Source organism: Marmota flaviventris, chromosome X (genome assembly GCF_047511675.1).
Source record: "Marmota flaviventris isolate mMarFla1 chromosome X, mMarFla1.hap1, whole genome shotgun sequence".
Classification (NCBI taxonomy): Eukaryota; Metazoa; Chordata; class Mammalia; order Rodentia; family Sciuridae; genus Marmota; species Marmota flaviventris.
The window spans coordinates 320,867-336,802 of record NC_092518.1 but is presented as its reverse complement, the minus strand read 5'-3'; the positions used below and the strand labels follow the sequence as shown (position 1 = coordinate 336,802).

The 15,936-nt window shown below is 62.8% G+C and overlaps 1 protein-coding gene across 1 annotated transcript; it reads right to left on the bottom strand.

The window, feature by feature from the left end:
* Positions 1-1,902: 1,902 nt before the first annotated feature.
* Positions 1,903-14,992, bottom strand: LOC114083793 (regucalcin-like). Its single transcript, XM_071606053.1, has 7 exons — positions 14,971-14,992; positions 5,894-6,059; positions 4,703-4,885; positions 3,988-4,203; positions 3,233-3,364; positions 2,257-2,411; positions 1,903-1,991 (listed from the first exon to the last, which is right to left on the bottom strand). The coding sequence occupies exons 2-7, from the start codon at positions 6,054-6,056 to the stop codon at positions 1,941-1,943; spliced, it is 900 nt and encodes a 299-aa protein (XP_071462154.1). The 5' UTR covers positions 6,057-6,059; positions 14,971-14,992; the 3' UTR covers positions 1,903-1,940.
* Positions 14,993-15,936: the final 944 nt, after the last annotated feature.

Sequence of the window (15,936 nt, the reverse complement as noted above, 5' to 3'; positions counted from 1 at the left end):
GTGTGCACGTGGGTCTGCACACACGTTTCTGCATGTGCATCGCCTTTGCACCATGTGCACATGCTTCTGAGTGTGCACACATGTTGACTGATGTGCATGCGTGTCACACAGCTATACTGTGTGTGCAGATCTCCTCTCCAGCGCCCTGTGCGGCACACACCGGCTCCGCACAGAGGGTGGACCCTAGTGCTTTCCAACGTAGACAAGGCAAAGCCCAGTTGTGCTGGGTTTCTGTTAGCGACTAAAAGGCTCAGGGGTCACTCCAGGTAAACTGGGCTGACTGGGCTGTGCCAAATGACCACACAACAGACACAAACACGTTTTTTTTTTTTGGGGGGGGGTCGCTGTGACGGCTCCTCTGATCTTAAGGGTCCGCAGGAAGAGAGAGCGAGAGCACGCGCTGACCCCTTTTATTGAGAAGCTATTCAAATGAGGCAAGGGGTCAGGTCAGGGGGCTGAGTCTATCTTCGCGATGTCCACTGTCAGCAGGTTGACTGACACCTGGGTAGGACACACCCAAGGGCACAGTAAGAGGAGGGGACACACACGAGGCACTTCCATGGAAGATTCTACCCTAAACAGGGCAAGGGGTTATATCACAAAGGAACAGGTGAGCGTAGCTCCGCCCATGGGCTGTAGCAGGACATACCATGCCCGATCACCGACCCTCGAACCCAAGAAGGTGGGGAAAGCTCTACCACGTTTCTGTGACTGAGCGCCTCAGCACCCAGCCGGGGAGTGTGACTCAGTCACATGCAAAGTTGGTCTCCCACACAGTTGCCTCCTGGACTCCCACCCCCTGAGCAGACAGTGGTGGTCAGGAGGAGGATGCCCACTTCCTGGGCCCCTGCTTGGCCTCCCTAAGGTCCCCGCCTGGCCCCTCAGCACCCTGTATCGGGGGCTGCACCTGAGACCAGGTCTCTCCCTCTTCCCAGCCCAGCCATCCTTCTCCAGGACTGACCACTCAGCCAGGACCAACTCCACACAGGCCTCACTCCCAGATGGAGGCTCGAGCCCCAGAATGTCCCTTCCTGGTCACAGCACTGCCCGGCCCTGCCCACAGCACAAGCTGCACTCTGCCACCATGACCACGGGGACCCCAGGACAGAGACTCCCGGCAGCTGGCAAGCAGAGCCGTCTGCACCTGCAGGCCACCTGTGTGAGCCCTGTGCTGAGCCCTCTGGAGTCGGGGACTCAACGTTCTACATCACTCTTAGCATGTGTATGTGGGAGGGCAGCGTGGAGCCCCCGTGCAGGGACAGTGCCCAGGGGCCTCTCGGGGTTACGCAGGGAGTTCCCACTCCACCAGCACCTGCAGCCTAGGTACATCCCTGAAGACCCAGAAACAGACGCTGGAATGAAAACTTGTGTGTGAATATTCATAGCAGCACCATGCACAAGGGTCAGAAGGGAGAAGTGACCCAGTTGTCCACTGAGGAGGAATGGGGAACAGGATGAGTCCATCACATGATGGAATATTACTCAGCCCTGAAAAGGACTGCAGCTCTCACACGTGCTGCAAGTGGGACAGACCTTGAGACCTGGGGCTCGGTGAGAAAAGCCGACACAGAGGGTCACATAGTGTGGACTCCATGGGCAGGACCTATCCACAGCAGGCCATCCGGAGAGTGGAGGCAGAGAGGCCAACCTCAGAGACACCAGTGTCGGCCACATGTTCTGGGGAGTGCAGGTGACTTGTGGGGACCTTGGAGAACACACGAGGGCATTACAAGCCGAAGCTGGGTGACCCTGGACAGAGCGTGGGGCGGTCCCTGGGGGGACCACATCCCGGGGCAGCAGCTACAGAGATGACATTGAGGTGGCCACATTTATTGTCAGCTGTGAACAGCGGTCAGGTAGGGAGCACCCCGCCAGAGCCGAGCTTGGCCTGACCCCAGGGACGGACGCCTGGCTTGAGCTGCGCTGGACAGTGGGGTCCCTCAGCCAGCGAAGGGGCGGGACGCGAGGCCCCTCACCCCCAGGCCCGTGACCTGTGGGAGGAGAGGGTGGAGGTGAGTCCCTGGGCGCGGCTGAGTCTCCCGGCAGCCACAGCCACGGCAGCTTCCTAAACCTCCCGTAAAAGTCTCTGTGCACAGCAGGGCATGTGGGGCCTCGGGAGGGCTGTTTTCCAGGTGGACAGAGGTCCCCACGGATGCTGCCAAGCCCGCTCCAGTCCCTGAGGTCAAGATGCGTTACACCTGGCTGAGAAGACGTGGCTGGGAGCCAAGCTGACCCTGGCAGGGAGACCCCACTGACCTTGAAGACGTGTCCTGCCTGTGGCTCCCGCAACAGCTGCTCTGGACTCAGGCTGTCCGCTGCAGAGGTCACGTACAGGTCGGAGTAGTCAGCCCCCCCGAAGCAGCAGGAGGTCACTCTGGACACTGGCATCTCCAGGGTGCACAGCCGCGTCCCTGTGAGTAAAGCTCAGGTACGTCCCTGAAGCCCAGCCACTGGCCTGCTGCAGGACCCCAGGTGGCCTGACTGTGCCCACTCCCCAGTGGGGCCCTGGGCCTGCTGGTTCTCCCTGGCACCTGCAGCACTTGGTCCCCAACTCTGCCCTGCCTCATGGACTGCAGGGGTCAGCAGGGCCACCTGGAGCCCAGGAGCTGGAGAGGCAGGAGGAGCCTCCCTGGAGCCCGTGGAGGGAGCTGGACACCATGGTAAGAGGTGGGTCCTGTCCACATTTGCACCCCAGAACCTGTGAGTGGGACCTGCTGTGGGAACAGGGTTTCTGCAGAGGTCATTAGTGAAGGTTCCTGAGATGGGCTCCTCCTGGATCAGGGGGCCTCATGCAATGGCCGTGTCCTCCCCAGAGACAGAGGAGGGGACACAGACACAGAGGAGGAGCCCCGTGGAGACGGAGGCAGAGACTGCAGTGAGGGGCCACCAGCCCAGGGCCACCTGGAGCCCAGGAGCTGGAGAGGCAGGAGGAGCCCCCTGGAGTCTGTGCAGGGAGCTCAGCCTGGGACCCTGGTCCAGCCTCCGCCCTCCAGGGTGGGAGAGGACAAGGTCCTGTGGTTTTCAACCGCTGGTTTGTGGTCATTTTCTACATCAGCCCCAGTGTTCCCTGCACTGGCCAAGTGCTGAGGGGCCACCCTGGCACTCCCGCCATCTGCACAGTCCCCCTGTAGCTGGACAAGCATGTGGTGCTGCCCTCCCACTCCCGGACCCTGAACACCGACGCACAGAGCACCGCATGTCCCCTCCTAGACCGACTGCCCTGTGCACACACCTGTCTCGGGGTCCATGCGGATCACCCTGCCTCCGTCAATGCAGGCCACCCAGAGTGTCCCCGTGGTGTCCACGCACAGCCCATCTGGCATGCCTTGCTCTGGCTCCAGCTGGCACACCAGCCGTGGGTCTGCTGCGGCAGGACAGACAGAGGCGCGTGGCCCCTCACTGCCCAGACCAGGAGGTCACATAGCCTGGCCTCAACAACGGGAGGGAGTGACAGACCCGGTGGTGCCTCTGTGACCCCAGGAGGGGACTTGCGAGGATGTCGGGGGAGAGCCACGGAGGCTCCCGCCCAGGGAGGGTGGGGGACGCTGGCCACAGAGGCCTCTATCCTGCGAGGGTGTGGGGGTGGCCACTGGAGGCCCCGCCCAGGGAGGGCGTGGGGGCTAGCCACGGAGGCCCCGCCCAGGGAGGGCTTGGGCGGCGCTGGCCAGGGAGGCCCCGCCCAGGGAGGGTGTGGGGGTGGCCACTGGAGGCCCCGCCCAGGGAGGGTGTGGGGGTGGCCACGGAGGCCCCGCCCAGGGAGGGCTTGGGCGGGGCTGGCCAGGGAGGCCCCGCCCAGGTAGGGCATAGGGGGCTGGCCACGGAGGCCCCCACCCAGAGAGGGTGTGGGGGCTGACCACGGAGGCTCCTACCCCAGGGAGGGTGTGGGGGGGCTGGTCACGGTGGCCCTGCCCAGGGAAGGTGTGGGGGCCTGGCCATGGAGACCTTCTCCTGGGGAGGGCGTGGGGGGCTAGCAATGGCGGCCCCTACCCAGGCCTCCTGTCTGCACGTCGTAGTCATAGGCCCGCACAGAGTAGTCCAGGCTGTCCACGTGGTAGAGAGTGCGGTGGTCCAGGGACCAGTCCAGCCCGTTGGGGATGCCCAGCTGGTCCAGCTGTCTGACCACGGAGCGGTCAGCGTAGAGTGTGTACAGGGAGCCCTGCCCCGGCTCCCACAGTCCTGGGGCGGACGCCTCTGGCATGGTGCCTGGAGAGAGCGGAAGGTCAGTGGGCAGCGCCCCACCCTGCCCTGTCCACCCACACAGACCCGCTGTGCAGAGAGCTGTGGTCACCCTCAGTCGGGGGACAGCAGGCAGGATGGCCCTCAGGCGGCGTCTGTGAGTGAGCCTCTGTGCTGGGCGAAGGGGGGACCCCAGAGATGTTCCACTGGGAAGAGGCCTGCTCAGGCAGAGGTGCAGGGCCCTCAGCTGCACGTGAATGGCCTCTGGCCACCGGCCCTGGCCGCTGCCCCACCCTGGCGGCTTCGACCCTCCCAGGGTCCTCTCTGGGCAGGGACCCAGGAAGAATGACCTGGAAGCCATGGGCTTTGGAGAGGGAGGGAACCTGTGGGCTGCCCAGCACCTGCATGGCCTCGGGGGGCCGCTTGCCCGCAGCCTGGGGAGGGCTCCTGAGGTCCCCACCCAGCCAGCACCCGCCATGACAGGAGGCTCTCCAGGTGGCCTGGGCCAGTCCTTTCAGCAGCCCACCTGCCACAAACCTCCCGGCGGGGTCCACCTTCCCGTCGTTGAACCTGTTGTGGGGCTTGTCCCTGTCCAGCCAGGCCGCCCACTCCACCTGCCCCGTCGCCCAGTCCAGGAGGCCAAGGCAGGTGCCAGAGGCCACCACGTAGCTGCCCTCTCTGCGCAGAGCCACACAGCCAACAGGGTCTCCTGGGAGGACAGAGGACAGCAGGGTGGCCTGGCTGCTGCGTCTCGAGGAGACGGTGCCACCCCACCCATGGGGCTCCCGCCAGGAGGCACCATCAGGGCACAGAGCACGTCTCAGCACAGGACCAGTCCTGCTGGGCCTGGTGGACCACCTCTCTGCACCCCCTCCCCACGACGGCCACCACAGGGCCTCTAGATGGGACTGGAGGCTGCCGAGCCTGCCTGCAGGGCCACCAGGACTGCAGGAGTGGAGAGCACTGGCCTCTCCTCACGTCAGTGCCATGTGAGAGCCGCGGGTGCCCCTGAGCCCTCGGGTAGGACCGCTGGGCCTGGGGCAGGCTCCACAGGAGGGTGCCTGAGGCCAGACACAGACTTGGGGCCAGCCCTGATCTGCAAGGGGGACAGGGGCACCTGCCCTTGGGGAGGGTGAGGGTGAGTGGGGGACGCTCCCAGAGTGCTGCTTCTGCTCCTCAGAAAACCCATGGGGATCGTCAGCCACACAGGTGTGCAAGCCCCACAGACACACAGGTACCTCCCAGGTGTGTGGGTCCAGAGGGGTCAGCAGTCCACACAGGTGTGCAAGCCCCACAGACACTCAGGTACCTCCCAGGTGTGTGAATCCACAGGGGTCGTCATCCACACAGGTGTGCAAGCCCCACAGACACTCAGGTACCTCCCAGGTGTGTAAATCCATAGGGGTCGTCATCCACACAGGTGTGCAAGCCCCACAGACACTCAGGTACCTCCCAGGTGTGTGAATCCACAGGGGTCAGCAGTCCACACAGGTGTGCAAGCCCCACAGACACACAGGTACCTCCCAGGTGTGTGATCCCATCAGGGTTGTCAGCCACACAGGTGTGCAAAATCCACAGGCACACAGGTACCTCCCAGGTGTGTGGGCTCACAGGGGTCAGCCATGAGGTGCGTGAGCCCAAAGTTGTCATCAGCCACACAGGTGTGCAAGCCCTAGGTACCTCAGGCCCACCCTCTGCAGCCCCCAGGTCCACTTACTCAGGCCCACAGTCTGCACCTCCCCAGACAGTGGGTTCCACCGGCACACAGTCCTGGCGTTGATGTCCACATACACCAGCTGCCCAGTCTCCTCTTCCCACACGGGACACTCCCCCATCCTGTGCCTCTCCCTGATGACAGCCTCGATCCTGGGGGACGCCATGGCCTGGGAGGAGGACAGGGCTGTGAGTGCCCTGTTCCCTGTCCCATTCTCCAGGTCATCAGGTGAGGGCTGCTGGACCATGCAGGCTGGGCGCTTCCGGGTGTGTGACACATCCTGTGGTCTCAAGGACAGCCCTCTTGTGCTCATGAAGCCTCACCCAGGCAGGCATGGGGATGCAGAGAGGGAGCCAGCAGAACTCACGCCCCTCCTGGCTCCTCTGTGCCACCTGGCACTCTGCATGACCCGAGAGGTCGACAGAACGTGCAGGTGCCCTGTCACTTGAAGAGGCACCCCCTGGCAAGGTTCCAAGAGCCCCCCTTTCCTTCTGGTGGCACAGTGTGCCCACCTCCCCCACCTTCCAGGACCCCAGCTACAGCCTGGGAAGCAGTGGCTGCTAAGCTGAGCCACTGTCCAGGTGGGCCCGGCTCAGAGGCTGGGGTGGGGTGCCATCTGCAGGTGGCTGCCTCCGGAGCACACACCCTGCCCTGTCCGCCCAGGAGACCTCTGCCCCAGAAGGGCTCACTTCACAATGCTCCTGTTAATTGGGCTGCTGTGAGACCCCTGCGCTCCGTGGGACTCAGTTCACAGGGCCCTTCCTGGACGGCACCAGGAGGCCCAGCAGCCCAGGGCTCCCATACTGGGGCGGCTCACGTGCTCCTCAGCCCTGGTCCTGTCCTGCTCGCTCAGCTCTTGGGACTCCACCGCACTCTGGCCTCAGCCAGCTGAAGGCTCCACTGAGTGGGGGCGGCAACTCCCTTCCGCCCTCCCCTCCCCGGTCCCTCCCTCTGTGCATCGCCAAATCGACAGAGCCCGAGGCAGTGGCAAGTCCACTGCTTTGTCCTGCAGAGCCAAGGTAGCAGTTGCAGGAGTCGCCCGTGCACTCTGCATTAGAGTGGGAGAAGCAGCAGCCCCTGGGACCTCGCTTCCGTAGAGACCCCCGAGGTCGCGGCCAGCGCCCCGCCAGGCATCCCTGAGACTTCCCCTTAGGGCCCACCACGCGCCTCCTCAGCCCTCCTGGGTTCTCCCCTCGCACAGGCGCTGCCCTGGGCAGCGGGACACTGTGCTCCTCTCCTACTGCAGAAGAGCGCCCGCTTGCAACTGGGGGTCCACGGGGCTCACCCAGGCAGGCTCATAGGGAGCACAGGCTTGGCCGGGCAGGCGCAGAGGGGGCGCAGGGGAGGCACGGGGAGCCCTGGGCAAGCACACGGGGCGCTGGGCAGGCGCAGAGGGACGCAGGGGAGGCACGGGGAGCCCTGGGCAGGCACACGGGACCCTGGGCAGGCGCAGAGGGACGCAGGGGAGGCACGGGGAGCCCTGGGCAGGCACAGGGGAGGCACGGGGAGTCCTGCGCAGGGACACGGGGCGCTGGGCAGGCGCAGAGGGACGCAGGGGAGGTAGGTGGGTCCCTGGGCAGGCACACGGCACACTGGGCAGGCGCAGAGAGGGCGCAGGGGAGTCACGGGGAGCCCTTGGCAGGCACACGGGACCCTGGGCAGGCGCAGAGGGACGCAGGGGAGGCACGGGGAGCCCTGGGCAGGCACAGGGGAGGCACGGGGAGTCCTGCGCAGGGACACGGGGCGCTGGGCAGGCGCAGAGGGACCGCTTTCTTCCAGCAGGATTGCCGGGGCACTCCGCAAGGAGAGGATTTTCGCGGGAGGTGCTGCCCTCTTGCAGGCCCACACCAAGGGTTCCTCCCGCTGTGGAGCAGGGCTTGGCACAGGAATGTCGTCCCTCGTCCCCGAAAGGAGAGGTGCTGGCTTGGTGGAGGTGGAGTCCCCGCACCCACGTCTCCATGCCGCTAAGTGAGCCCAGCTCCTCCACTCCCCAGGCTGCAGCCCCGGAACCCGAGGACCCCAGGCCCCACGGTCCCCTCCCCATGGGCTAGAACCGGCCTTGTGGGTGAAGGACTCCCTTGGGAACCTCCTCTGCCTGGGTTCCAGCCAGCGCTCCGCAGCGTCCTCACCCCAACCCTGGTTCCAGAGCTCCTTAGGGCCCTGGACTGCAGGCGCCTGTCTGGGAGACCACCAAGTTGGGTGCCGGGGGTTGGTTCCTGCTCCCACAGCCCAGGAGAGGCCACCGCCTGGGTGGAGGGGTCTAAAGGAAAATGGATGGAGAGCTGGACCTGGAGCTCCCACTCCATGAAAGGTGCTGGGGCTCTTGGGAGCACTGGCTGCAGCCAGGGGGCGCCCCCTCACCCCGAAGGCTCCTGCTCAAGGTGAGGTCAGTGTGTAGCCCTGGCTCTCACCCAGGTTGGGAGGGGCCCTCTGGTCCTCCTGGATGGCCCTCAGGGTTTGAAGACAGGCCAGGCCCCCTCCTGGGCAGCCTGCAGTGGCCCCTGGAGCCGACCCCAGCATGGGTGTGTCCACTCACTCTGTGGCCACATGTGGGCAGGACACACACCTACTCTGCGGGGCTCTTGTGGGAGCAGACACCTCCCAGGACCACCAGTGACGTGCAACTCTTCAAAGCTAAGGGGACATATTTAGGGAGCCATGTGGGACCCTGAGGTCAAGATGGCTGAGGTGGCCCCTGATCCATCCCGATGGCTCTCCTCTCTACTCTCAAGCCGAGGACAGGCAGTGGCCGGACAGCGTCAGACCTCAGGACATCTTGGGCATCAGGACACAATGCTGCCTTGGCTTGGTGGGAGGGTACAGTGGGCTGGAGACAGAAACCAAAGGTGGCAGGCAGTCCCTTGGCTGGGCAGGCAGGGTGGTGGCCTCCATGCAAGAGGACCTAGCTCTCCCTGAGACACACTGTGAGGGCACAGAGCCCCACACGCCCTTTGCTCCCACATTCCAGGGGCCCTGGCACCAAACCAGTTGTCATGCCCCTGTGACCCCACAACAGGACACCAGGCACCCACCCTTCCCCGCTCCCTGGTGGTCCGGCTGTCCTACCTCCAGAGTGCTCGTCCTCCACCTGCCAAACGCTGGCCCGTTCCCAGGCCCTGCCTGGAGTCCCGGGGCAGCTTCCTTCTGCACCTGGGGCGGATGATCTCATCTGTCTCATGACTTACACCCTCCGACCTGCCCACGACTCCCCTGTTTGTAGATGAGCACACACGGGCTCCCAGACGGGACTCCGTGCCCAGCACCCTGCTTGGAAGTCTATCAGGCATCCCACATGGGCTGGCCCACTCACCCCTGCTCCCCTGCCTTCCTCCTCCTGACAATCACCTGCCTTCCTCCTCCCCACCTGGTATGCCTCCCCATGTCCTACCCCAGTGGGGTGACTAGCACCCCAAGTGCACCTGGGACCTCGGGATAGGGCTTCTTTGGCATGTAGGTCTCTGCAGATGTAATTAGGTAATGATCTCAAGATGACACCATCCTGGGTCAGGGGGCCCTCATGCAATGGCAGTGTCCTCACTAGAGACAGAGGAGGGGACACAGGCACAGAGGAGTAGCCACGTGGAGACGGAGGCAGAGACTGCAGTGAGGGGCCACCAGCCCAGGGCCACCTGGAGCCTGGGCAGGGCTCTCAGCCTGGGGCCCCTGGTCTTGGCCTCTGCCCTCCAGGGCTGGCAGAGGACAGGTTCCTGTGGTTTTCAGCTGCTGGTGTGTGGTCATTTCCTACATCAGCCCCAGGGTTCCCCTGCACTGGCCAAGTGCTGAAGGGCCACCTTGGCACTCCCGCCATCTGTAAAGTCCCCTCTGTAGCTGGACAAGTCATGCCTGGAGCCTACCCTGGAGCCTGGGGAGATAGCTAAGCCCTGTGACCCCTGGTCTCAGCCTTCTGCCCTCCAAGGCTGGGGGAGAAGATCCCACCGGACTGGGGAAATGGTTTCAGCCCCTGTGACACTTTGTTTCCAAGTGCAGGACACTAACAGGGCCATGAAATTGCATCCAAAGTTGGCCCCTCATCTCTGCCTTCCAGATGTCCTGTCCACCAGGCTCCTCCCTCCCTCCCCCCTGCTCAGCTCTGCAGCTCCCTGGGCCCTGGGGCTCCTTCCTGCCTCCCCCTGGTCAGTTTTGCAGCTCCCTGGGCCCCAGGTCTCCTTCCTGCTCAGCTCTGCAGCTCCCTGGGGCTCCCCCCTGCTCAGCTCTGCAGCTCCCTGGGGCTCCTTCCTGCCTCCCCTCTTCTCAGCTCTGCAGCTCCCTGGGCCCTGGGGCTCCCCCCACCCTCAGCTCTGCAGCTCCCTGGGGCTCCTTCCTGTTCAGCTCTGCAGCTCCCTGGCCCTGGGGCTCCTCACCCCCTCTCCTCTGCTCAGCTCTTCGGATCCCTGGGTTTGGGAGCCTCTTCAACCAGGTCTCCCTGGCACCACCCTCTCCCCATCTGCTCCCCCAGAGCAGGAGCCTTGTGCCTAGTCAGTGTGAGCCTGTGTCCCCTGCAGTGACTCCTCTGATGTCCTGCTGCCACCCTGCAGGCGTGGGGTGGGCTCCCCCACCAGAGCAGGGCTCAGTCACATGGACAGTGTCCAGTTCTCACCCTCCTGGTGACACTCCTTCCTCCCTGTGGGACAGCTGGAGATAGTTTGCTGGACTCGGCCTGCTGGCCCCACGTCCCACTTGGCTGTCCAGAGAAGCCGTGGTGGCCCTGAGGCACCTTGGGAGCTGCAGTGACCTGCGTGCTTGTGGGGAGCCCACCAGGTGGGACTCCCTGTGGGAGACCTGCTGGAGTGACTCGCTGGACCCCGACACAGGCCTAGGCCCCGGGGTCACGCCCCCTGCCCCCTGGTGGGTCAGCTGGCTCCCTCTGTCCCTGAGCATGAGACCCTGCCCTCCTCTCTTTGGGTCTGTGAGTGGTGGCTCTGCTCCATCATGTCTCCTGTCTAGGAGTGGCCTCCTCTGGGGCTCAGCTGAGCACCCCCTGTCCCAACTCCTTCCTGACTGTGGTTGTCGCCCAGGGGCTGTGTGACAGGAAAGCACCCTGGGTCTGCCAGAGCCTCGGGTCACCTCGCCTTAGGCTGCTTCCTGGGAGAGGCACAGGGCAAGGTGGGGCTCAGGCTGTGGGTCTGCCTGGGGACAGAAGTCTCCCTGAGAGGCTCAGTGCTCCTCCATCACCAAATCCCGTAGCCCAGGGCCTGAGCCTCCCTCCTCCTGCGCCCAGTACTCCATGTCCCTCAAGAGCCCTGGCTGGGCCTCAGGGTCCCGCTGGAGCACTTTACTCTCCCACGAGTGACTGGCTGACTTGTTCCCCAGGCTGTGGCCTGAGCCTCCACCTGAGCCTCTCCTGAGTGACTGGGTCCTGCAGCTGCCCCCGTCACAGCCCTGAGTCTGTGTCACGGTCACCTTCCACGATCACCTGTTCATCAGACTGCCCGGTGTGTCCAGTGCCGGCAGGACCAGGACAGCCCTGCTCACCTGCCCTGTGTGTCCACCGTGGGCAGGACCAGGACATCCCTGCTCACCTGCCCTGTGTGTGTGATCATGGGATGGACACACTCCCTGCCTCAAGGCAGACAGCGGCGCAGAAGCTCAGAAGACTGCCTGCGCCACCTGCTGGTCGCCGTCAGCCTTACACCCTCGGGGCTCAAAGCACCTCCTGCCTCTGGTCCACATCTCTGGGGCTGGGGTCCTGAAGGGCAGGCCGTCATCTGCAGGGTCCTGGGAAACTCCTTCCTGCATCTCCACCCCCCCTCAGGACCCCAGGCCCTAGCCTTGGGTCGTCATCACTCCAGTTTGTCTCCCTGTCCCCTCTGTCCCTTCTCCATCTGCCCCTCTTCTCAGCACCCTGCTGACTCCTTGGGCCCCAAGACCCTCCAGGTCATCTCCCTCTCCGCATCCCTACCTCGTCAGGTGGCAGAGGGCCTTTGGCATTCCTAGGGCCGGCAGTGGATGTGGCACTGACATTAGCGGGCCACAGAACTCATGCCCTGCGCAGCAAGGACCTCCCTAACCAGAAGAGAGTCTTTGGGAGACCCTGCCCCAAAGGCATGACCCCCACAGTCCCAGGAGAGCTTCTGGGGAAAAGGGGGAGCTCCCATTTGGAGAGACTTGGAACCCTGCATCCTGTAGACCTTCCCTGACCCTAGCAGCTGTGGGGTGGGGGTGCCCAGTAGAAGGTCATCTGCTTGTAGAGGGATTCGGGGCACCCACCCACCTATCCCTGCTCACAGCCCCTGTACCCCTCCCTCCCTGTCCCTGCTCATAGCCCCTGTACCCCTCTGTCACGAGCAGCTTCTCAGCCTTGTCTGGTTACCAGGAGTTCCCTTCCGGATATCTGCACTGGACCCCGGACCGCGACGTACGCGAACACCAAGCACGAACTCGATTGCCTTTTGAAATGCTGGTTTATTCGCACACCACACAAAGCAATACACGAGGTGGCTGGCACACAACTGCACGATCTTACTCTCAGGCGACGAGAGTTAGTTGTGAGCAATTACATGGAGTTTCCCCCGCGCTTATATACTTTACAAGTTGTTCATACCTAACTTATCTAACATAAGCATACTGCCTGACTACTTTATTATCCTATGACCACAACTTAGAAGGTTACATCATCCACACTCAAAAAGGTTACATCATCCACTTATCTAACATAGACACACTCTCTGGTCATCTTGTGACCAGCACTAAAAAGTCACTGAGTTACTGCAAAGTCCAAACAAGTCCAAACAAGTTTCTCTGCTGATCCATGCTGACCCTTCATTCCTGATGTTTTACTCCTGTCACCCTCCCTCCCTGTCCCTGCTCACAGCCCCTGTACCCCACCCTCCCACTCCCTGTTCAGTCCTGTTACTCTACTGAGGGTCCCCACCTGCTGCAGAGCTGAACTCTGACCCACCTGAGTCAGTCTGTCCAAAGACACCAGCTCTTCCACGGTCTTTTGTGCAGACAGTGTCACACAGCTCCTGGTGACCGCTGCAGCAGGGTCCCTCTGCCTTCATGATACCCACACAGCAGAGGGCCTGCTGGAGCCAGTGACCACCAACCTGGGGCCTCAAGTGGAAATGCATCTTCCACGTGGCTCCTCCTCTGAGGCTGTCCCCTCTTCTGTTTTAAGGACACGGCCATTGCATGAGGGCCACCTGACCCAGGAGGAGCCCATCTCAGGACCCTTTACTAACTACCTCTGCAGAGACCCTGTTTCCACACCAGGTCCCACTCACAGGTTCTGGGGTCAAGATGTGGACAGGACCCGCCTGTTTCAATGGTGTCCAGCCCCCTCCACAGGCTCCAGGGAGGCTCCTCCTGCCTCTCCAGCTCCTGGGCTCCAGGTGGCCTTGGCTGCTGGCCCCTCACTCCAGTCTCTTCCTCCATCTCCATGTGGCTCCTCCTCTGTGTCTGTGTCCCCTCTTTCTCTCTTGGGAGCACAGTGGCATTGCATGAGGGCCCCGTGTCCAGGAGGAGCTCATCCCGAGATCCTTTACCTATTACACCTGCGCAGACTCTTTCTCCAGCAGCAGACAGCTCACAGTCCTGGGGGAGGTTCCTTTTGGGGCCCATCCATGCCTACAACGTCACCTCGGGAGATGGCCAAGGTCAGTACCCTGGTATAGACAGCAGTGGGGACAGGAGGGGGCCTTGGAGACCAATGGTACAGAAAGCCCCTCCTGGTTGGGGGGATCCAGAGCCCACTCTGTCTAAAGGTGAAGTTGCCTTGGAAAAATTCAGCTGCCCTTTGCCCAGGAAGAGGGCGGTGCAGAGCCCAGGCCCTGGGCAGCTGCTTCCTCTGGCATTTCCCTGTGGAGAAGGTCTCCTAACAGATAATCACAGCCCAGCAAGACAAAGCAGGAGCACAGGCAGGTGCCTGGACTGCCAAACAGGGCGGCTCCAGCAGGGGGCAGGTGGCCTGGGGAGCCAACAGGGGCCCTTCCCAGGGCTGAGTCCTTCCCGCGTGGGCCGGGAAAACGGGAATTGGGTCTTTGCTGGGTTTGTGGGCCAGGTACCTTTGTTGCTAGGGCAAGTCTAAGTTCTGAATGGAGAGTCCCACAGACAGGGCTGGAGGTGGGGGCCTCCTCCATCGGGCGACCTTGAAGACAGGTGCCCTCCAAGGGAAGTGCCTCGTCTACTGTCTGGGGTGTGCACACAAGTGCTCCTCATGGTCACTCTCATGGGAAGCCAAGGTCACTGAGGAGGATAAGGGGTCCGGTGTGTATACTGCAGGAGGACACTGTGTCCAGAGTGTGGGCTGGAGGAGGACACTGTGTCCCCAGTGTAGGCTGGAGGAGGACACTGTGTCCCCAGTGTAGACAGGAGGAGGACACTGTGTCCCCAGTGTAGACAGGAGGAGGACACTGTGTCCCGAGTGTAGGCTAGAGGAGGACACTGTGTCCCCAGTGTAGACAGGAGGAGGACACTGTGTCCCGAGTGTAGGCTGGAGGAGGACACTGTGTCCCCAGTGTAGACAGGAGGAGGACACTGTGTCTGAGTGTAGGCTGGAGGAGGACACTGTGTCCCTAGTGTAGACGGGAGGAGGACACTGTGTCCCGAGTGTAGACAGGAGGAGGACACTGTGTCCCTAGTGTAGACTAGAGGAGGACACTGTGTTCCGAGTGTAGACTGGAGAAGGACACTGTGTCCCTAGTGTAGACGGGAGGAGGACGCTGTGTCCACAGTGTAGACTGGAGGAGGACGGTGTGTCCCAAGTGCCGACTGGGGGAAGACGCAGTGTCCTGGGTACATTCACGACCCCATCCCTGCCAGGACTCTTCAGGCTCTGTGCCCTGGACTCCATCAGGTCTCTGAGGGGCGTCGGGCTGGGTACTTCTGCAGGGAGACTCCCTGAGGGACACAGGCTCCCACGTGTCCTCTTCCCACTCTGACCACAGAAGTGGAAGTGGTATTCCTCTGGCTGTTCTCAGGCTACACCTGACCTGGGCCGACCCTAGGAGGTCCCCGCTCAGGACCTGGACACTTTGTGCCGCCCCTGAACCGGTTCTTTGGCCCTCGACTACTCTCTGCCAACATCGGCTCTTTGGGTCCCCCTTTTCCACTCTGCCCTCGACCCTCGGCCCTTTCCGTACACACTCGGGTTTCTCCGTACATACTCGGAACTTCCATCTCCCTCGGCTCTTCGCGTTCTCTCGGGTTTCTCCGTACACACTCGGCTCTCTTCGTGAAGTCTCCGCACCTCAGCCGCCCTCGACTCTTCGCGTTCTCTCGGGTTTCTCCGTACACACTCGGCTCTCTTCGTGAAGTCTCTGCACTTCAGCCGCCCTCGGCTCTTCGCGTTCTCTCGGGTTTCTCCGTACACACTCGGCTCTCTTCGTGAAGTCTCCGCACTTCAGCCGCCCTCGGCTCTTCGCGTTCTCTCGGGTTTCTCCGTACACACTCGGCTCTCTTCGTGAAGTCTCTGCACTTCAGCCGCCCTCGGCTCTTCGCGTTCTCTCGGGTTTCTCCGTACACACTCGGCTCTCTTCGTAAAGTCTCCGCACTTCAGCCGCCCTCGGCTCTTCGCCTTGTCTCTCGGGTTTCTCCGTACACACTCGGCTCTCTTCGTAAAGTCTCCGCACTTCAGCCGCCCTCGGCTCTTCGCCTTGTCTCTCGGGTTTCTCCGTACACACTCGGCTCTCTTCGTGAAGTCTCTGCACTTCAGCCGCCCTCGGCTCTTCGCGTTCTCTCGGGTTTCTCCGTACACACTCGGCTCTCTTCGTAAAGTCTCCGCACTTCAACCGCCCTCGGCTCTTCGCCTTGTCTCTCGGGTTTCTCCGTACACACTCGGTGATGTCCCACCACCCTATATCTGACCACTCGTTCCCCGATAATGTCCCATCACCCCGTTATTGATCAGCTTCCTCCCCTCCCCCGTCCCCAGGTGGCATCTGCTCACCCCAATATCTGATCCCATGTCCCACCACCCACTCTCCCAGGGGACATGAGAGGAGCAGTCGTGGGGAGCCCCTGAGGGCCTGTGCACACAGGAGCCAGCCCTCTGTCCAACCAGCTGAGATGAGAAAACACCGCCCACTGCCCAGGAGGCAGGCTGGGTG